The sequence below is a fragment of the Macaca fascicularis genome, chromosome 4, assembly GCF_037993035.2.
Source record: "Macaca fascicularis isolate 582-1 chromosome 4, T2T-MFA8v1.1".
Taxonomy (NCBI): domain Eukaryota; kingdom Metazoa; phylum Chordata; class Mammalia; order Primates; family Cercopithecidae; genus Macaca; species Macaca fascicularis.
In genome coordinates this window covers 165,670,409-165,693,413 of record NC_088378.1, presented here as the reverse complement: position 1 = coordinate 165,693,413, position 23,005 = coordinate 165,670,409, and the positions used below count along the sequence as shown (strand labels likewise).

Here is a 23,005-nt window from a genome sequence, read left to right as displayed (position 1 = left end):
CCGCCGCAGTTGCTGGCCGGCAGCCTGCGGTTGGCCGATCTTTCCGCCCAGTCCTTGACTCCCAATTAGTTAGCATTGTCAGTGGTTAGTGTATTTGAATGACGATCCTCTTGATAACGGCGATGTAAAGAACATGAGCTGCCTTTATGTGGCATTTAAAAGCAAAAAAAAAATTTTGGAAGAGAGGACATCGTTCAAAGGCAAAACCATGAAAATACACAGTGGAAAATCTTTGTCTGCCCACACCCTCTCCCATGGTTAAGTAATGACAATTCTTAAAATTATTATTTTTATTTTTTTGAGACGAAGTCTTGCTCTGTCGCCCAGGCTCGAGTTCAGTGGTGCAATCTTGGTTCATTGCAACCTCCACCTGCCGGGTTCAAGCGATTCTCCTGCCTCAGCCTCCTAAGCAGCTGGGACTGCAGGCACGCGCCACCATGCCCGGCTAATTTTTATATTTTTATATTTTTACTAGAGATGGGGTTTCACCATGTTGGCCGGACTAATCTTGAACTCCTGACCTCAGGTGATCCACCCGCCTGGGCCTCTCAAAGTGCTGGGATTACAGGCGTGAGCCACTGCGCCTGGTCAGCAATTCTTAAATTTGTATGTGACATTCCAGAATTATAAGTCTGGATTTGTATGTGACATTCCTAAAGTCACCTAAACAGTGCCTGGTATGTAGTCAGCATTTGTAACTACACAATAGGTCCAGCAATGGCTGTCCATTTTCTTTAGTTCCTTTCTCATCTATTTTGGATTTGAGTTGCTGGAGTAATATAGCAGTTCATGAAATTAATCTGAATATTAGGTAATCTTGGACTGGACCAGTGTGAGATGTCATAAAGATGAGGAAATAAATCATGTGCTTACTATTGTGTCACCTCCTTAAACTGTGCTTTTTCATTTAATTTTCTAAACATCTCTATGAGCTGGATATTATTTACTGAGGAGAAAACAGACCCAGAGAGGTTAGTAATTTACTCAAGGCTTCAAAAAGCTAGCAAATGGCAGATGCAAGATTTGATCAAGGCTATCTGTTTCCAGATTCCATACACTACTGGTCTAGGACATCTGCTGTTCTACTCCGGCATTGTTTCTGCTTCAGGTCTCCTTGTCCTGGGGCTGTAAATGCAGTTGGGAGCCATTGCCACCACTACCTACTTCTGTCTGCTAAAGTCACAGCCTGAAGGTGCTGGGCTGAATCAACCCAATTCCACTCTGCCAGGCCACCAGTGGCACCACTGCTGTGTTGCTGCTGCTACTAGGGCGCCCAGCAGAAGTGGAGGGCCTCCTCTCACTTTGTTGCTGCCTCTGCTCCTGTGCATGCTACCAATGCTGCCACTCTATGTCAGGACTACCAGGGCTGCTGACCCTGTTTTGAGATGACTGAACCTTGCTGAGTTCTCCACTGACTCAGAATAATCTCCCTCCCGTACTTTGAGGCACCGTTTCATGAGTTTCAAATGCGACCTGCTCTGAGGTTGTTGACGTCTGACAGGTGTTTTGACAAATACATCTTTAACTTGCTACTCTCTCCTAACACCAGAAACAAATTGATGGGGACTGTAATCGATGGTGAAGTTACAGACCTCATGCTGTACTCAAAATCACAGCTGCTCTCCATCATGGCACCACCGTGTCTTACTGGCTTGCTTTCCTCATTCAGAGGACTGATTACGGAAGGGGACAACGTCTCATTCTTTACGGTAAAGAGATTCCTAGTAGATCTGTCTCACGGGTTCTCAGATGTTTAGACGTAGCCTGAACATGTAAGGATAATTTAGTGTAGGCTTAACCTGGGACTTCCACTCCAACGATGATGTCATCAATCGATTACTAACAGATTTTATTTGGGACTTGAATTTTACACAACCAGCTACAACTGGTGCAGCAGGAAAAATAAAGTGTGCCTACTCTAGATATTACTGATGTGATGAATTTAGACAAAATAAGAACATGTAAACGGAAAACAGACCTGTGTGACTGTCCAATTAGTATTTAAAAACGACAGCTGTGCTGGGTGCAGTGGCTCACACCTATAATCCCAGAACTTTGGGAGGCCGAGGCGGGTGGATCATGAGGTCAGGAGATCCAGACCATCTTGGCTAACACAGTGAAAACCCGTCTCTACTTAAAAAAATACAAAAAAATCAGCCAGGCGCGGTGGCGGACACCTGTAGTCCCAGCTACTCGGGAGGCTGAGGCAGGAAAATGGCGTGAACCCGGGAGGCGGAGTTTGCAGTGAGTCGAGGTTGCGCCACTGCACTCCAGCCTGGGCGACAGAGCGAGACTCCGTTTCAAAAAAAAAAAAACACACACACACACACAAAAACAGGCAGCTGTGACTAAGGACGTAAGGGGCTAGCCCTGACCAGTGTGCTCACCAATTCTGCATCACTGTGATCCACATTCTCCCTATAAGCAGCAGCTTTTCCTTGGTGTCCACCCAGAGCTCTCTACCCTAATTGGTTCCAATCCTTAATTTATGGAATTATGAATTCCACCTACTAATTTAACTCTTTCCAAATCTTTCCCCATGTCTACACTAATCTCTTTGAAGGGATTTATTTTCAGGGGATAGTCCATATCCTGGTGACTCTCCTTCATAGTGAGAGGTGACAACGTGCTAGCAGCCCTTGCTCTCGGCGCCTCCTCCGCCTCGGCGTCCACTCTGGCGGCGCTTGAGGAGCCCTTCAGCACGCCACGGCACTGTGGGAGTCCCTCTCTGGGCTGGCCGAGGCCGGAGCCTCCTCCCTCTGCTTGCGTGGAGGTGTGGAGGGAGAGGCGCAGTCGGGAACCGGGACTGCGCGCGGCGCTCACTGGCCAGCGCGAGTTCCGGCGGGCGCGGGCTTAGTGGGCCCCGCACACGGAGCGGCAGTGGGGCGCCGCCGCCCAGGGCAGTGAGGAGCTTAGCACCCGGGTCAGCAGCTGCGGAGGTTGCGTCAGGTCCCCCAGCACTGCCGGCCCGCATGCACCACGCTCGAATTCTCCCCAGGACTCAGCCGCCTCCCCGGGGGCAGGGTTCGGGACCTGCAGCCCGCCGTGTCCGAGACCCCCTCTACGGTGGGCTCCTGCACCGCCCGAGTCTCCCTGACGGGCGCCGCCCCCCTGCTCCGTGGCGCCTAGTCCCATCGACCGCCCAAGGGCTGAGAAGCGCTGCCGCGGGTCGCGACTGGCGCGCAGCTCTGCCTGCAGCCCTGATGCAGGATCCACTAGCTGAAGCCAGCTGGTCTCCTGACTCCTGTGGGGCCTTGGAGAACCTTTATGTCTAGCTAGGGGATTGTAAATACACCAATCAGCACTCTGTGTCTAGCTCAAGGTTTGTAAATACACCAATTGGCATTCAGTATCTAGCTAACCTAGTGGGGACTTGGAGAACTTTTCCATCTAGCACTCTGAATCTAGCTCAAGGATTGTAAACACACCAATCGGCACTCTGTCAAAACAGACCAATCAGCTCTCTGTAAAATGGACCAATCAGCGCTCTGTAAAATAGACCAATCAGCTCTCTGTAAAGTGGACCAATCAGCAGGATGTGGGTGGGGTCAGATAAGGGAATAAAAGCAGGCTGCTGGAGCCCACAGCGGTGACGTGTTTGGGTTTTCTGAAGTGTTGTGGCTGATTTGCTGCGTGTTTGGTTCCAGGCTGCGTTTGAGCTGTGATGCCGTGAAAGTCTGCAGCTTTAATCGTGAGGCTACTGAGCCTTTGTACCCACCAGGAGTGAAACTATGAACACATCTGAAATGCATAAACTCTGGATTACCATTTTTGAGAACTGTAGAATACTCAGCCTGAGGGTCTGTGGCTTTATTCTTGAAGTCAGTGAGACCAAGAACCCACTAATTCCAGATGCAATAGAACTCAGACAAATCCTGTAGTTGATTTTCCACATCTGTCATTTGAGCAGAGCATTCTTTCTCTTTGATTACTTACAATTTCTCTTAAGTACTTACACACACAAATGTAAGTACTCCTGTGTTCTTTTATGCCCCCACGAAGTAACTGTGGCCAAGAAACTTCCCTCATGTTTATTTTTTTGAGATGGGAGTCTTGCTCTGTCACCCACGTTGGAGTGCAGTGGCACGATCTTGGCTCATGGCAACCTCTGTCTTCTGGGTTCAAGCGATTCTCCTGCCTCAGCTTCCAGAGTAGCTGGGATTACAGGTACCCATCACCACGCCCGGTTAATTTTTGTATTTTCAGCAGACGACGTTTTACCATGTTAAGCTGGTCTGGAACTCCTAACCTCAAGTGATCCACCCCCCCTTGGCCTCCCAAAGTGCTGGGATTGCATGTGTGGGACACCACACCCAGCCGCTCATGTCCTTTTAAATCTTTGCTTGTCACCTCAGTGAGGCTTACCTTGAGCTCTGCTTTAAAATTCCAACCCTCCTGCCCCCACATTCTGCATTTTCCTCTGTTCTCTTGTTCATAGCACTGATTATCTTTTCTCACAATATAGTTCAGCCTGTCTCCTGTTGGATGTGAACATCTTGTGGCCAGGGAGTTTGGGTCTTAATGTTATAGAAGGGTGCCTGATACCCAGTGTGAATTCAGTATTTGTTAAATCAATGAAGGTACAGTGTTGTTACAAGTCACATCTTTCCTCCATAAGTTTGAACCCAGGTTTGATTGTAAACCTAATAAGAAATGAAAAAACATTGAGCAAAAAACCCTAAAAACGTTACATTTATTATAGATAAGCAAAGGCTTAAGCATTCTTTCATGTAGCAAGGGAAAGAAAAAATTGGCTTTTGTGTACTATACCTCCAAGGAAAAAAATTCCTTTATAATCCTTATGAAAAGAGGGTACTCATGGGAAAGGAAACAAGAAATAAGAATGACTTTAAAGGGAGTGCTGGCTCTCCAGCCCACCTCCTCACTTAGGAAGGCCTCCAGTCCTTCCCCAGCACATACTTCATAGAAAAGAACAGATGAAGTCATAACTACCTGATCACTCACCACAAAATCCCCCACTTTCATCCTTATGCTCAGGCTGTGCTTTTTTTCTTTTTTTTTCTTTCTTTTTTTTTTTTTTTTGGAGATAGATTCTGGCTCTGTCTCCCAGGCTGGAGTGCAGTAAAACAATCATAGCTCATTGTAACCTTGAACTCCTGGGTTCAAGTAAATTGTCCTGCCTCAGCCTCCCAAGCAGCTAAGACTACAGGCACACCACCATGCCCAGTTAATTTTTTTTTTTTTTTAGAGGCGGGGTCTTGCTATGTTGTCCAGGCTGGTCTCCAACTCCTGGCCTCTAGCAATCCTCCCACCTTGGCCTCCCAAAGTGCTGGGATTACAGGTGTTAGCCATCAGTCCTTTCAGTTACAATAAAACGACGTTTAGAGGCCCATCAAAGGCCAACCACCATTTGTGGTTTAGATCCCATCTCCTGCTCAAGGACATGTGATTCTGAAAATAACCCCCTCTTTTCTCCCTCACAATACATTTCTAGTTCTCTAATTCATTATTTGAACATCAACATTCAAATATAATATTCCCTGTCTTAAAAAAACAAACTCTCTCGGCCTCGGTTCCCCTTCAGCAATAGTCTAATTTCTCTGCTCCCTGACACAGTAAAGCATCAGTATTTTACCCCTCCATTTTCTTCTCAGCCTATTCCAACTGTGTTCTTATTTGTAACACTTCACTAAAATTTGTTAGGTCTAATGGCCCTCATGTGAGCCTTTCCTCCTCTCATTCTTGAGCAGTTGTTTCTCTAGGCTCAACGACATCCATGCGCTGCTGGTTTTCCTTCCACCTCAGCAACCCCTCCTCCTCCTCTGCTCGGCATCTAAATATAGGCCTTCTAGAATGGGCACACCGTCTACTCTCTGTGTCTACAGGTTCTGTGTTCTTGGATTCAACCGACTGCAGATCAAAAATATGGGAAAACAAATAAAAATCACTAAAGATACAAAAAATATAGTGTCACAATTTACATAGCATTGATGCTATGTTAGGTATTATAAGTAATCTAGAGATGATTTAAAGTATATGGAAGGGTGTGTGTAGGTTATGTGCAAATAGTATGTCATTTTTTTTTTTTTTTTGAGATGGAACCTCGCTGTCACTCAGGCTGGAGTGCACTGGCCCCATCTTGGCTCACTGCAAGCTCCGCCTCCCGGTTTCACACCATTCTCCTGCCTCAGCCTCCCGAGTAGCTGGGACTACAGGCACCCGCCACCACACCAGGCTAATTTTTATATTTTTAGTAGAGACGGGGTTTCACTGTGTTAGCCAGGATGGTCTCGATCTCCTGACCTCGTGATCCACCCATCTCGGCCTCCTAAAGTGCTGGGATTACAAGCGTGAGCCACCGTGCCCCGCCAAACAGTATGTCATTTTAAGGAACTTGAGAACCTGCAGATTTGGGTATACATTGGGGGTCTTGGAACCAGTCCCCCTTGGATACTGAGGGATAACTGTACTACATAAGACTGGGAAACTCACCTGCTTATATTCTGTAAGAGGCCTTAGAGGACACTCCATTTACCCAAGCGATGAGAAATGCACCTGGTGACAGGGGCTGAGAAGACCATTGGTCAGCTCTGGAGGTCTGGGCTCAGGGCAAGAGATGCTGTTATGGAACTGCACTGATAGCAGTGGGAGTGAGGATGGGAATGGAGGCCAGATGGCGTCACCTAATGGCCAGCAACAATGTGGGCACACTGCTCACAATGAGCTGCAGGGTCAGAATAGGGGAGAGGGGCTGGGGAATGGGCAAGGGGAGTAACCTGTAGAGAGCTGTGATAACAGCTGATAAAACACCTTCCTAGAGGCAAGACAAATGGGCACCCAATGAGAGCATTGCTTAGTTTATACAATTAAATAAATCAAGAGGCCGGACGCAGTGGCTCACGTCTGTAATCTCAGCACTTTGGGAGGCCAAGGCAGGTGGATCACAAGGTCAGGAGATTGAGACCATTCTGGCCAACATGGTGAAACCTCGTCTCTACTAAAAATACAAAAATTAGCGGGGCGTGGTGGTGCGTGCCTGTAACCCCAGCTACTCAGGAGGCTGAGGCAGGAGAATCACTTGAACCTAGGAGGTGGAGGTTCCAGTGAGCCGAGGTCACGCCACTGCAGTCCAGCCTGGGCGACAGAGCGACACTCCATCTAAAAAAAAAAAAGAAAAAATGAAATCAAGAAAAACCAGGAGGCTGAGGGCAGTCACCCCAATAAAAAGTTTTGATACTGCTGTGGTCTGAATGTGTCCCCTAAAACTCACATGTTGAAATTTAGAGCCCAATGTGATAAGAGGAAGAGCCTTTCGGAGGTGATTGTCTTGAAGTCAGAGCCCTCATGAAAGAGGTTAGCAACCACATAAAAGGTCTGGAGAGAACTAGCTAGGCCCTTTTTGTCATTCTTTTTATTTTTTATTATATTATTTTTTGAGACAGAGTCTCACTCTGCCGACCAGGCTGGAGTACAGTGGTACAATCTCAGCTCATTGCAACCTCCGCCTCCCAGGTTCAAGTGATTCTTGTGCCTCAGCCTCCTGAGTAACTGGAATTACAGGCATGCGCCACCATAGCCAGCTAATTTTTGTATTTTTAGTAGAGACAAGGTTTCACCATGTTGGCCATGCTGGTCTTGAACTCCTGACTTCAAGTGATCCACCCACCTCAGCCTCCTGAAGTGCTGGGATTACAGGCACGAGCTACTGCACCCGGCCTGCCATTCTTGCTGCCATGTGAGGACACAGCATCCATCACCTCTGGTGGCCACAGCAATAAGGCACCATCTTGGAAGCAGAGAGCTGCCTTTACCAGACTCTGAACCTACTGGCACCTCGGTCTCAGATTTCTAACCTCTGAGACTGTGAGAAATAAATTTCTGTTCTTTTTGTTTGTTTGTTTTGAGACGGAGTCTCACTCTATAGCTAGGCTGGAATGCAGTGGCTCAATCTTGGCTCACTGCAACCTCTGCCTCCCGGCTTCAAGTGATTCTCCTGCCTCAGCCTCCTGTGTAGCTGGGACTACAGGCATGCGCCACTATGCCCAGCTAATTTTTGTATTTTTAGTAGAGATGGAGTTTCATCATGTTGGCCAGGATCGTCTCGATCTCTTGACCTCGTGATCTGCTTGCTTTGGCCTCCCAAAGTGCTGGCGTGAGCCACTGCACCTGGCCTAAATTTCTGTTCTTTGTAAGTTACCCAGTCTCAGGTATTTTGTTGCAGCAGCAGGAACCAATTTAGACAGATCCCCTTTCTCCACTGGGCCTGACCCAATTATCCAATTATCAATCCCAGAACTGGAGCAGACGTCAGGCTCCTATGACAAAGAGCCCTGAAGCACCACCACAACTGCCATTCAGTACTGAGTATCTCATCCTTCCTCAAAGGGACCTATGGTCATTGACACACAATCATCATATATTGAGGAAGGTGGAACCTGCAGACCTTTTGAGGATTGTTAGGCACAGGTTGGAACTGACATTTTATCTAGGACCCAAAGTGCCAACACAGCCCCTTTTAGAGTAGGAGCATTTGGAGCCAGGTAATAAGTAGAGCCCCAGCCCAGATCCAGCTAACAGTGGGTTTTTCAGTCATCAGATCCATTCAAAGCTGGTCCCCAAGTGCAGATAGGATAAATGGACATACTTGGTGGTTGAACGAACCCTCACATTAGTTCCCTGGTCTGTGGGGTAAGAACCAATAAGAGTATGAAAGGTGAAGCGGGAAGCTTCTGAAATCGCCACCACTACTCCCCTCCGCAGCCAAAATTAAAAAGTAAAAATACAACCCAATCGCATCAACGGGGAATGGTAGAGGTGTGTGTCACCTTCAAAAGGGTGGTGGTCGGTGTTAAATCCTGGTTTAATCTGCCAGCTCGTCCCTGCAAAAACTAGATAGTTCATGGGAGATGACAGCAGAATACGAAAACTTTTCCAGGTAGTAGCCCCGATGCCTCAAGCTCAAACACAGGAGTTGATCGCAGTTTGTCCTACTAACCCTTCTCTTGCATGTTCCCCAGGAAGAAGGTTGATCGGAATCCTTGACAAACATGGGGTGGGAGCAGTGACGGACTGCGAATAGGATGGAGGAAATTTGGGGGCACGGGTGATGGAAATATTCTAAAACTAGGTTGTGGTGATTATTGCATGACTCTATAAATTTGCTAAAAATCACTGAATTGTATACTTAAAATAGTTGAATTTTACAGCACATAAATCATCCCTCAATAAAGGGAAGAGCGTATGAAATATATTAGTTATAATAACTTGTGTACTTATGTACTATGGTTTTTATGCCTCTTCTTCCAGTTGCCAACACTCTTTCATTAGGGCTGATCAAATCCTCCCATCAAACAAGTGAAGACAGTGAAGACAAGCCCAGTGGAGTAGCTTTGCTGTGAAATTTTGAAAATTGGAAACTCTTCTCCCAGCACCTTCTTCGGTCCTTGGCCCCATTTATAAGAATCCTCCACTGTATTATAGTGTTGAATTTTTACCATATTGTGCTCACTAGACTTTTATAAAAATATATTCTAACTGTTCTTCATGCACGCTTAACCTTGCTAAATACAGGATGATCTTTGTCCAGTTTCACAACTTACCCCTAAGGTGCAATCATAATTCATACTAATTCCCAAAGTCCTTCGCAGTTTTTTTTCAGACTGAATCTGCTAGATTTGAATTATATATGTGGCTCACTCTTACCAAGAGTTGCATTTATATAGGCAAATGTTAACAATCTTTGAAAGACAGAACATAATATAGAAAACATTTATATCCTTAAACAATATTAGCACAGTCCTGTAGCTGTTCTTTTTTTTTTTTTTTTTTTTTGAGATGGAGTCTCGGTCTGTCGCCCAGGCTGGAGTGCAGTGGCCGGATCTCAGCTCACTGCAAGCTCCGCCTCCCGGGTTCACGCCATTCTCCTGCCTCAGCCTCCCGAGTAGCTGGGACTACAGGCGCCCGCCGCCTCGCCCGGCTAGTTTTTTGTACTTTTTTTTAGTAGAGACGGGGTTTCACCGTGTTAGCCAGGATGGTCTCGATCTCCTGACCTCGTGATCCGCCGGTCTCGGCCTCCCAAAGTGCTGGGATTACAGGCTTGAGCCACCGCGCCCGGCCCCTGTAACTGTTCTTAAACTAGAGTTACTATGAACTTGATTTCCTAAAACAGATGTTATGGAGGAGCCAGGGCTTGAATCTGAATCTTATGATTCCCTGTCGAGTGCTCTTTTTCCTATTCCATACTATCTCCCCTGCACTATAATTTAGGGAAGAATGTGCTAAGTGCCATTAAAAAGTCAGATAAAACAGAGGAAAGAGGCATTTCAGATGAGGATGAGGGTGATATCTGAATTAGACCTCAAAGGGTACAAATGTTTTAAATATGAGGTACTGCATGGTGGATGTGAAGAAAGGAGGACATTTAGTGGGCAAGGAAAATGCATTCCCAAAAAAGGAAACAATATGGGGAAAGGCACAGAAGTTTGGGCCTAGAGCACGGAAGGCAATGAACACTGACTATGGAGTAAGGATTTGAAAACCTGTCCATAAAATAGATTTAAGTGAATTATGACATGTATCCATGAAATAGCATATAGCCTTTAAAAATCAGAGTTATGAAGACTGGAGATATCGGACAATAGTTATCAGAAACACTATGAGTTCAGATAACCTACTTAGGATAGTACATGAAAGTGCCTTGCAAACTGCAAATAACAATCTTTTGGAAGGTTTATAATGGGGAGTGAAAAGAGAGGAACCATGATAGCTTTAGAAAAGAAAAGGGTTGCAGGAAGGGCTTTTTTTAAAGGCTAGAGTAGGGTTCAATGAAGAGTTATAAAGTAAGGTGTGAGAAGATATAAATGAGTGACGGAGCAAATCCTCAAGGAGATGGGATGGGCCAGAGTCAAGGGGACAAGAGATCAAACAGACCAGAGAAGAAAAGAGGAAAGTGTGTAAGTCCACAGATGGGGGAGGAAACTGCGTCCCCACACAATCTCCTGTGGTGAGATCCAACAGTTTACTCTGTGAAGGCAGAAGCTGTGGCTATTTCCAACTTTCACTTCTCTCTTTTATTCCCCTACTACAAGAAGAGAGTGACACTCCCAGCCATTAGCTCCCTGAACTTACCACGCCATGGCTTATGTTTGCCCTGAACATGCCTGTCCTGATTTCAAAGGAAGAGATGTCCCTGTCCCTAGGCTGTGCTGTGGAGCCTAGTCCCTCTTTTCTCCTCTGACACCTTGCTTTATCAATGATCCCTGCTCTCTGGAGCCTTCTCAGCATATACATAACTGCTTATTAAATACCTCCACTCAGATGCTTCACAGCTACCTCAAACTCAGGGTATCTCTCCCTACAAACCAGCTATCCCTCTTGTCTTCTCTACATCACTCATCAGAGCTCTGCTAGGCTTCCTAGACCCTTCTCTCTCCACTCCAACAGCTAACTAATAACCCCATCCTTTCCGTTTTACCTTTGAAATCACTCAGCATGCACATCTTCCTCTTTATTTCCACTGCCACTATTTTAGTTACTAGTCTGTTTTTCTTGACTGTAGCACCATATCAGTAGTTTAACCGGTAGTCCTGATTCTAGCTTCATCCACCATCAACCTACTCTTTCTATCATTATTAGGGCAATCTTTCAAAAATGCACTACCACATCACTTCTCTACTTGAAACCTTTCAGAGTCTCTCATCAGAATAAAGTTCAAATTAATTATTTCCTTTTTTTTTTTTTTTTTTTTTTGAGACAAGGTCCCACTCTGTTGCCTAAGCTACAGTACAGAGTGCAATTCCAGCTCACTGCAGCATTCCCAGCCTTGACTTCCTGGTCTCAAGTGATCCTCCTGCTTCAGCCTCCCGAGTAGCTGGGACTACAGGTGTGCACCAACATGTCCAGCTAATTTTAAAAATTTTTTTGTAGAGATAAGGGTCTCACTATGTTGCCCAGGCTGATCTCAAATTCCTGGGCTCAAGTGATCTTCCTGCCTCAACTTCCGAAAGTGTTGGAATTACAGTTGTGACCACTGTGCCTGGCTAAGTTCAAATTTCTTAGTACAGCACAGAATGCTCCTCATGATCTTCTTCATCTCTGACCCTCTGAAGAGCTTGAGTTTTGGACATTAACTGTACTTCAGGGAATGTAACCGGCATCTCAGGCCTCCATGCTCTGAGCGTGCTCTTGCTTTCCTGTTGTCTTGAGATACCTCATCGGCTGTGAACATCTGGCTCAAGTGCCATCATTTCTGTAAAATCTTCCCTGAGGTTTTCCAACACAGTCCAGAGCCATTTCCTCCCACCATTACATCTTACATTGTTCTAGAATACTGATTTATCACCTCCTTAGGATCTTCATTTTTCTTTGTATCCTTGGCATCTGACACAGAGCCTGTCCCAGTGCTTATTGAAAGTCATTAAATGTTTATTGAAAGAAAGATGGGCTTAAATGCCACATCCTTGTGCCACACACCAAGGCAGGCATGTTCATTCTCAGACAACCTCTAGGTAAAACCCCATAGGTGTCTCATAATACACACATCGCATACACCACTTATGCACACAGTCCTCTTCGCAATGTGTTAGTGCTTCCTTTCTACCTGTTTCATCACATTTGTGTGCAGATTTCTGGGGCTGCATTAGCCATCCTTCTCCTATCATATTTTCTCATTTTCCCTAGAAGATTCCATGAAACTAATAATAATATCTCTTTTTAAAATATGAGTAACTTCCAAAGCTTTCAATGTTTCACTTTCTAAAATGAAACTACACTATTAGAGCTGCAACCCACTGTGCATTTCTCATGGTTTAATTTGTCATTCTAAGTTTTAGAATTTGAAAAATTAAATATTTTTGTTTCAACATTCATATAAGACCTCTCTTATAGAATTCCTCAATAAAAATGACAACAATAATAATACCTTTTATTTATTCACCACTTCCTTCAGGACCAGATATATACTCTACATATATTTTCACCTTGTATTTATCTAATTTAAGTACGAAACTAACTTTAGTGAGATAAAATAATTTTTCTCTTCCACCTAAGGGGTGTGTGTGTGTGTGTGTGTGTGTGTATATGTGTGTGTGTATATATATATATATATATATATATATATATATATAATATTTATTTATTGAGACAGGGTCTCACTCTGTTGCCCAGGCTAGAGTGCAGTGGTGAGATCTTGGTTCACTGCAGTCTCTGCCTCCCGGATTCAAGCAATTCTCCTGCCTCAGCCTCCCAAGTAGCTGGGACTACAGGCACTCACCACCATGCCCAGCTAATTTTTGTATTTTTTTTAGTACAGACAGGGTTTCAACATGTTGACCAGGCTGGTCTAGAACTCCTGACCTCAAGTGAGCCACCTGCCTTGACCTCCCAAGGTGCTGGGATTACAGGCGTGAGCCACCGTGCCCAGTCGTAAGGCATATTTTGATCAATAGCTATACCTCCAGTCTGGTTTGGGATTTATCAAAAGGATAATATGTATGTTAAATACATTTATTTTTCTAGTGCATCTCACAAAATCAGCTATCTCTGGTTCCTTTGTTTAAATTCAGAACTAATTCCTCAAAACTATGTTAAAGTGGAAATTATAAGGGTTACGTGTTAAGAGCCAGTCCTTTCCTTTCATCTGGGTTTTTCTCTTTGTTTTGAGACAGGGTTTCACTCTGTTGCCTAGGCTAGAGTGCGGTGTATGATCATGGTGCACTGCAGCATCCTCCTGGGCTCAGGCCATCCTCCTGCCTTAGCAACTCCCCATCCCCACCTCCTTACCCCCACACCACACTCCCCTCCCCTGCCACCCACTAAGCTGGGACAAGTGCTTGCCAGCATGCCTGGCTAATGTTTCTGATTTTCAGTAGAGATGAGCTCTTCCTATGTTGCCCAGGCTTTTTTTCTTTTTTATTTGAGACAGAGTCTCACTCTGTCACCCAGGCTGGAGTGCAGTGGCCGGATCTCCGCTCACTGCAAGCTCCGCCTCCCGGGTTCACACCATTCTCCTGCCTCAGCCTCCCAAGTAGCTGGGACTACAGGCGCCCGCTACCATGCCCGTCTAATTTTTTGTATTTTTAGTGGAGACGGGGTTAGCCAGGATGGTCTCGATTTCCTGACCTTGTGATCCGCTCGCCTCGGCCTCCCAAAGTGCTGGGATTACAGGTATGAGCCACTGCACCTGGCCGCCCAGGCTTTTTTATCTGGGTTTTAATTCCAAAGGATTTCAGAGTTGGTGTCTTTTAAAATTTGGTTGGTATTATGAAGAATATGCCTGCCTGGACAGAAAAAGGATGTCTTGCAGAGGAAATAAAAAGTTGAAGTGAAATCCATGACTATTTTTGTGCATCATTAAAGGCCTGATAATATGGGAGTGGTATTCTGTGAAAATATTTGACAAAAAACCCACTGTATGTTTATGTTAAATAGAATATATTTGATTATTCACAGGAAGACATTAGAAGTAATCGCATTTTTGGAATGTAAGACTTTACCATTTATACAGATTTTAATATATCATCTGCATGGATTGATTTGGCTAGCATATGTAGTAGTGACTCTTCCTGGAGTGGTTGACAAAAATGATTACTGTTTAATCCTCAGGCTTGTCTAATCTAAATCATTTCTATTTTCTTTAAAAACAGCTGGCATCTAAAAATGAAAGGAAAAATGTTTTATAAGTTTTGGGGAAAGACTAACATTCAGTGACAGAACCCCTAAACAGCCAATTTTTGATCACATATGGAAAAGGGGTGCAAAGTAAGCCTATAGATAAGTGAATTCCACAGATAATATGAACACTATATTTTGTTTGTTTGTTTTGAGACAGAGTCTTGCTCTGTTACCCAGGCTGGAGTGCAGTGGTACAATCTTGGCTCACTCTGCCTCCCAAGTTCAAGCGATTCTCCTGCCTCTGCCTCCCAAGTAGCTGGGATTAGAGGTGCTCAACACCATGCCCGGCTAATTTTTGTATTTTTAGTAGAGACAGGGTTTCACCATGATGGCCAGGCTAGTCTCAAACTCCTGACCTCAAGTGATCTGTCCACCTCAGCCTCCCAAAGTGCTGGGATTATATTTTTGATAGAGATGGGGTTTTGCCATGTTGTCCAGGCTGGCCTCGAACTCCTGACCTCAAGTGATCCACCCACCTCAGCTTCCCAAAGTGTTGGGATTACAGGTGCAAGCCACCACACCTGGTCTCCAACACTATATTTTAACTGATATTTTTGTTTGTTTCTTTCAGCCTTTTTCCCACTAAGGAACACCATGAAGAACAAGGTGGACCGAATTTCATCTTCCTTGGTTTGGTTGGCAGTTGACAGAATGTAGAAAAAATAATCTGAATAATCCAAAAGTGACTTACCAGCATGGCATAGTTAAGAATTGATAGTATTGGCTGGGTGTGGTGGCTTACACCTGTAATCCCGGCACTTTGGGAGGCTGAGGCAGGTGGATCACCTGAGGTCAGGAGTTCGAGACCAGCCTGACCAACATGGAGAAATCCTGTCTCTACCAAAAATACAAAATTAGGCAGGCATGGTGGTGCATGTCTGTAATCCCAGCTACTCGGGAGGCTGAGGCAGAAGAATCACTTGAACCTGGGAAGTGGAGGTTGCAGTGAGCCAAGATCGTACCATTGCACTCCAGCCTGGGCAACAAGAGTGAAACTCCGTCTCAAAAGAAAAAAAAAAAAAAAAAAGAATTGATAGTATTAAGGCACCCTCTTAATTCAACTATGAGAAAAGCTGGGTCTCAATGGCAGCATATGGAGGCATGCCCTACTGAGTGCCTCCTCATCCCCAAAGCTGTGTTACAAATAGGCCACGGCATTTATGAACATATCCACGTCCTGAAACGGGACAGAGGTGGCAGCAGCTGTGTCTGCTGTTTGGGATCACGCCAGCAAGTGTAGCATTGGTCCTGGGTCCCAAGTCTAACATTCACTCCTATTCAGTACCTTTTATGAGATCGGTAGTTGAGGATATCAAAATGAATATGAGACAATTCCTGTACTCAAAAGTTCCAGTCAAGTCAAAGGACGTGCAAGCAGAGAACTGTAATGCTGTGTCATAGGTGCTATTATGTCAAATGGTACAGTGTGGGCACATGGAGAAAGCAAGTCAGTTCCTTTTGGGAGACAGAGCAGGAAAGGCTTCAGAGAGGAGGCAGAGCTTGAGATGACAGGCGTTTGTGAGGTGGGAACTGAGTAAGTGAGAAAAAAGGAGCTGGAGAAGAACATACCAAGTAGGAGAAGCTGCATGAGCAATAAAAGGAAAGCACAGAAATAACATACCATGCATAAAGGTAGGGAGTAGAACCATGGTTATTAGAGGCTGAGAAAGGTAGTGAGGGGAGGATAGGGAGAAGTTAGTGACTGGATACAAAATTACAGCTAGATAGGAGGAATAAGTCCCAGTGTTCTATAGCACTGCAGGGTAACGAGAGTTAACAGCAATTTTTTAGATATTTTCAAATAGCTAGAAGAGAGGATTTTGAATCCTCCCAAAACAAAGAACTGATGAATGTCTGGAGTGATAGATTTGCTAATTACACTGATTTGATCATCACACGTTGTGTACATGCATGGAAATACTACTCTGTATCGTGTGTGTGTGTGTGTGTGTGTGTGTGTGTATATATATATATATATTTTTTTTTAGAAGTTGTCTCTCTCTGTCACCTAGGCTGGAGTGTGGTGGTGAGATCTTGGCTCACTGCAACTTCTGCCTCTTGGATTCAAGCTATTCTCCTGCCTCAGCTGCCCAAGTAAGTGGGATTACAGGCACACGCCACCACACCTGGCTAATTTTCTGTATTTTTAATAGAGACGAGGTTTCACCATGTTGGTCAGGCTGGTCTTGAACTCCTGAACTCAAGTGATCCACCTGCCTCAGCCTCCCAAAGTGCTGGGATTACAGGTGTGAGCCACCATGCCCAGCCTGTATCCTATAAATATGTACAATTAATATGCTAACTAAAAAGAAAAGAAAAGAAAATCACATGTTTAGAAAGCTGCAATCGGTTAGACATGGCTGATATGCATGATGAGAAGGAGAAAGCAGTGAATGGTAAGACTGGATAGGAGGGCCAGAGCCAGATCATAGGGAACTTTATACACCATGCTAAGGAGCTCAGATTTGATCCAGAATGTGATTGGGAACCACTGAAGGGCTTTATGCAAGGGAGGGGCATGAAAATATTTTGCTTTTGAAAGATCAAAATATGTCTACTCTATGGAGGATGGCATGAAGGGGACCAAAACTGAAGGCAGAAACAATAATTAGGAAGTGAGTGCAACAAGTCAGATGAGAAATGACAGGGGCTTGAAATGAAGCAGTAGCAGTGGGGATGGAGTAAAGGGGCCTTACAAGGTTAGAGGGAGGGGCTTCCAATTACAGCACCAGCTATGACAGGAGATGGAAGAACCCTCGTCTGAGGACGGAAGGGAAGGCTAGGTTGCACAGTATGGAAATGTGACTTCAGGAACTCCTATTAAATCTTGTGTTATTGTCAAATTACATGGAAATGTAAGATTATTTATCATGATCATCAAGGTGACCTACCATAGTCATGGACTTTGGATGATTTTCTAAACTTTTCGATCTGTAAGAAATAGAAAGAAAATAATGTAAAAAGGAGGAAGAGGGGACTGAAATAGTGAACATGGTGAGCAAGTATGCCATTATTTAGCATATTTTCCCCCCACTTTCAAGGAGAAATCGTCAATTAAGATAGAACTATGAGACCCTCAGAGATTAAGATCAAGCTTTTTGGTATATAACATGTGGATCATTCTCACTTCATTTAAATAAAAACAATGAGGCAGGGTATGGTGGCTCACACCTGTAATCCCAGCACTTTGGGAGGCCAAGGTGGGTGGATCACTTGAGGTCAGGAGTTCAAGACCAGCTCTGCCAACATGGTGAAACCCTGTCTCTACCAAAAATACAAAGATTACCCGGGCATGGTGGCATGTGCCTGTAACCACAGCTACTCAGGAGGCTAAGGCAGCAGAATTACTTGAACCTGGGAGGCGGAGGCTGCAGTTAGCTAAGATCGTGCCATTGCACTGCAGCCTGGGTGACAGAGTGAGACTTCATCTCAAATAAAAAAATAAATAAAATTTAAAAAAATGAGGCACACTCTCACTACATTTAACATTCCCATAGATTTACTTAAGATACGATTCTGACTGACTTGAAAACTTAATGAATTTACTTGAAAGTCATGAAGAACTAGAGGCAAAAATAAAACATCTGAGGCTGTTAAGATACTTGCTTTTATATCCTTATGTCCCACTATTTCCACTAGTGAAGAGAACTGGCAAAAGCAATGCCATAATTTTGAGAGGCTGCAGAGGTAAGCTGAAGCTTGTTTGCATGCCGAATATACCGAGATCAATTGGGCCAATCATCACAGGCTTCACAGAGGGTGGTGGCTGAAAGCTGATGTAGGTCTGGAGTTTTCTAACAAATGTCCTTCTTGGCTGGAAAGGGTTTTGAGAGCTCTTCTGCCCATCTCACCCCCGAGTAGCTGGGATTACAGGTGCCCACCACCATGCCTGGCTAATTTTTGTATTTTTAGTAGAGATGGGGTTTGGTCTTGAACTCTTGACCTCAAGTGATTCACCGGCCTCAGCCTCCCAAAGTGCTAGGATTACAGGCATGAGCCACCATGCCCTGCCCATACTGCTGTGTTCTTAATCAACCCCACAGGGTTTGTGCATACACCTTGTAGCATCAGATATTGAGCCTCTTCTAAAATAGCAGACTGTAAGGCTTAATGTTAGTGTAAGAAAATCTGGTGATAAAATACAGAGCAGGGCAAGTAGTTTCGTTGTAGACAAAAATCTTAGCCCATAATCTTTATAGTTTCTTCCTTAGAGTGACTGTACATTCCATGAGAGCAGGGAATCTGGCTTTCCATTTCAGGTTCTACAAAAAACATTAATCAAGCAACTACTTTATGCTAGGCAAAACATGAAGCACTTTCATATAATGTATCTTGTTTACCTTAAATTGAGATAAGAAATAGTTTTTTTTTAATATCTATCTATCTATCTATCTATCTATCTATCTATCTATCTATCTATTTTTTTGAGACTGAGTCCCACTGTGTTGCCCAGGCTGGAGTGCAGTGGCACAATCTTGGCTCACTGCAACCTCCACCTCCCAGGTTCAAGCGATTCTCCTGCCTCAGCCCCCTAGTAGCTGGGATTACAGGCACGTGCCACCATGCCCAGCTAATTTTTGTATTTTTAGTAGAGACGGGGTTTCACCATGTTGGCCATGCTGGTCTCAAACTCTTGACCTCAGGTGATCCACCCCCCCTTGGCCTCCCAAAGTGCTGGGATTACAGGTGTGAGCCACCACACCCAGCTGTATTATCTATATTTTAAAGATATTAATTTAAAAAAGAGAGGGAAACTTACCTTGGTTTTCTGGCTTTTTCTCTGGGCTTTCTAATTAAATCCTCTAAATGTTTATTTCTCTTTTCCAAACTGAAAGAAGAAACAATTGAATTTTATGACTAAAACTGACTTTTCTAGACCATTATTTTGTTAGATTCACTAGAGGATTTTAGTAGATAAAAATAGGTAATCTAAGGCCGGGCGTGGTGGCTCAAGCCTGTAATCCCAGCACTTTGGGAGGGCGAGACGGGCGGATCACGAGGTCAGGAGATAGAGACCATCCTGGCTAACACGGTGAAACCCCGTGTCTACTAAAAAATACAAAAAACTAGCCGGGCGAGGTGGCGGGCGTCTGTAGTCCCAGCTACTCGGGAGGCTGAGGCAGGAGAATGGCGTAAACCCGGGAGGCGGAGCTTGCAGTGAGCTGAGATCCGGCCACTGCACTCCAGCCTGGGTGACAGAGTGAGACTCCGTCTCAAAAAAAAAAAAAAAAAAAAAAAAAAGGTAATCTAATTATCTATACACTATCCAACCACCTAACCATATAGAAACTTGGGATTCTTTCCTAGCAACTCAAAATTATTCTATCAGTTTTTCCCTTTATAGGTTCCAGTGGTGAAGAAGGAAAGTAGACAGTAGCAAATATATAAAGTAGCATTCAGATATTCTCCCATTTGCTTACACAGTGGTTCACTTATACTGATCCTTCTATCTGAGTAAATCCAATATGATCCTGAGGGTAACATGTTAAAAACAAAACTCCTGGCTAGGCGTGGTGGTTCACACCTGTAACCCCAGCACTTTGGGAGGTTAAGGCAGGTGAATCTCTTGAGCCCAGGAGTTCATGACCAGCCTGGGCAACGTGGTGAAATTCTGTCTCTACAAAAACACAAAAACTAGCTAGGCATGGTGGCACATGCCTGTGATCCCAGCTATGTGGGAGACTGAGCTGGGAGGATTTCTTGAGCCCAGGAGGTGGAGGTTGCAGTGAGTCAAAATCATGCCACTGCACTTCAGCCCGCGACAGAGCTAGACTCTGTCTCAAAAAAGAAAAAAAAAAAAAAAAAGAAAGAAAGAAAGAAAGAAAAGAAAAGAAAAGAAAAGAAAAGAAAAGAAAAGACAAAAAACCCTGAGCTAGAAACAGCTTAACATGCAAAAATATGTGACAGCATTACAGGACCATCACAAACCTATTTTTCCATCCAGGGAGGTTGTATGAGCTTCCCGTGGCTGCTGCAACAAATCAGCACAAATTCTGTGGCTTAAAACACATACATTGGCCGGGCGCGGTGGCTCAAGCCTGTAATCCCAGCACTTTGGGAGGCCGAGACGGGCGGATCACGAGGTCAGGAGATCGAGACCATCCTGGCTAACCCAGTGAAACCCCGTCTCTAGTAAAAAAATACAAAAAAATAGCCGGGCGAGGTGGCGAGCGTCTGTAGTCCCAGCTACTCGGGAGGCTGAGGCAGGAGAATGGCGTAAACCCGGGAGGCGGAGATTGCAGTGAGCCGAGATCCGGCCACTGCACTCCAGGCTGGGCGACAGAGCGAGACTCCGTCTCAAAAAAAATAAAAATAAAAAAAAAATAAAACACATACATTTATTTTCTTCTGGAGGTCAGAAGTCCAAAATAAGCTTCACTGGCCTGAAATCAAGGTATTGGCAGGGATGTGCAGCCTCTAGAAGTTCGAGAGGAGAATCCTTTGCCTGGCCTCATCCAGCATCTGGAGGCTGTTCTTATTCCTGAGGGGGCTTGGCCCCACATCACACCACCTTTTCTCCCCATTTCCACTGTCAGGTTGACTCTTCTTCTTCTGTCACCAAATCTCTCTCTGCCTCCCCTGTCTTATAAGTACCCTTGTGATTGCATTTAGGGCCCACTCAGATAATCCAAAATAATCTCCGCAACTCAAGATGTAATCACATCTGCAAGGCTCTTTTGCTATATAAGGTAACAGTCACAGGTTCTCATGATTAGAACTTGCATGTCTTTGGGCCATTCCTCAGCCTACTGTAGAGGATAAATAGGCCCTGAGAGGAGATGAAATTCTACCGCAGAGGTCTAAACTCAAATGCCTATAGAAGGGTCAGGCAGGTATGTGAAATGAGCAAAGCCAGCTAAATGGTGATTCAGACAAACCAAAGCGCATACACCCCTAGGCCCTGCCTAAAAGAAGTTGCTACTTAGCTCTTGCCAAATGTTGCCATGTGAGAATGCTGCAGCCATGATTAGATCTTCTTGTCTTACTTATTTTTAAATTTTTATTATTGAGAGACAGAGTCTTACCCTGTCACTCAGTCTGGAATGTAGTGGTGCAATCACAGCTCACTGCAGCCTCAAACTCGCGGGCTGAAGCAATCCTCTCATCTCAGCCTCCTGAGTTAGCTAGGACTGCAGGTGCATGCCACCACACCTGACTAATTGTTTTAATATTTTGTAGAGACAAGAGTCTCTCTATGTTGCCTAGGCTGGTCTTGAACTCCTGGCCTCAAAATATCTTCCCGCCTCAGCCTCCCAAAGTGCTGGGATTGTAGGCATGAGCCACTATGCTCAGCCTCCTCTTGTTTTTAAAGAGGAGATAGAAATCTAGATTTTTACAGAATATCTTCCCTTTTCAATTTTGGCAATTAATTTAAAAAATACTTTAAACATTATATGGACAAAACACAAATGCCCCAGAATATAACTTGTAAGTTGTCATTTTGAAATCTATACTCTTTCTTTCAGAGATATCAGGTTTTGTTTTAAAGGGATAAAGAGAAGTTGTCAAACCCAGAAATAGAAGATAATGTGAAACAACTCTGTGTAAACCAAAAGCCTGAGTCTGTCATGCTTAATTATCAGAGAAATAGCATGGAATAAATCTTCTGTATTTCTAGAACTGAAAAGAATGAGTCCAACTCCTGAAGGAGGGAGACACCTAAGGAAAGAAAGTGAAAAGTATTTCCAAGTGTGCAACAAGGCAACAGTGGAATATATTGACACAGTGCTCCTGTGTGTAGAGCTGCGGGCAAACAGCTATAATCTAAGCCTACCTAAATGGAGTCCTTGGTTTATTTTGGAGGAAGTCATGTCCTCCATAGAGGCCATGAGAGAACTCTGCTGAGAGCTAGGCAAGCAAAGCAGCACCACTGAATGGAGTATAATGAGTGCTTTGATTTGCATTTAATGACATGACTGTATTTCTTTCTTGTTTTTCTTTTAAGACAGAGTCTCGATCTGTCACCAAGACTGGAGTGCAGTGGCGCAATCTCAGCTCACTGCAACCTCTGCCTCCCTGGTTCAAGTGATTCTCAGGCCTCAGCTTCCCAAGTAGCTGGGATTACAGGTGTGCGCCACCATGATTGACTAATTTTTGTATTTTTAGTAGACATGAGGTTTTGCCGTATTAGCCAGTCTGGTCTTGAACTCCTGGACCCAAGTGATCCTCTCACCTTGGCCTCCCAAAGTGCTGGGATTACAGGCATGAGCCACTGTGCCCAGCTGACATGAATATATTTCATGTGCTTTTTTGCCATACATGTATTTTCTTGGTGGAATCTCTACTAAAATCTTTGCCCATTTTTATTGGGTTATTTGTTTTCTTATGACTGAGTTTTGAGAGTTCATTACATCTGGATAGAAGTTCTTTAGCA

At 44.5% G+C, this 23,005-nt stretch overlaps 1 protein-coding gene across 1 annotated transcript in view; it reads right to left on the bottom strand.

Moving 5' to 3' along the window:
- Nucleotides 1-14,370: 14,370 nt before the first annotated feature.
- The window catches only part of CAGE1 (cancer antigen 1), a 61,329-nt gene continuing 52,694 nt past the window's right edge, over nucleotides 14,371-23,005 (bottom strand). Inside the window, exons 12-14 of the mRNA XM_074038897.1 lie at nucleotides 19,391-19,459; nucleotides 17,523-17,562; nucleotides 14,371-14,610 (exon numbers count right to left, since the gene is read on the bottom strand). Coding sequence (XP_073894998.1) covers nucleotides 14,569-14,610; nucleotides 17,523-17,562; nucleotides 19,391-19,459 — 151 coding nt within the window. The 3' untranslated portion in view covers nucleotides 14,371-14,568. The remainder of the gene's footprint in view (nucleotides 14,611-17,522; nucleotides 17,563-19,390; nucleotides 19,460-23,005) is intronic.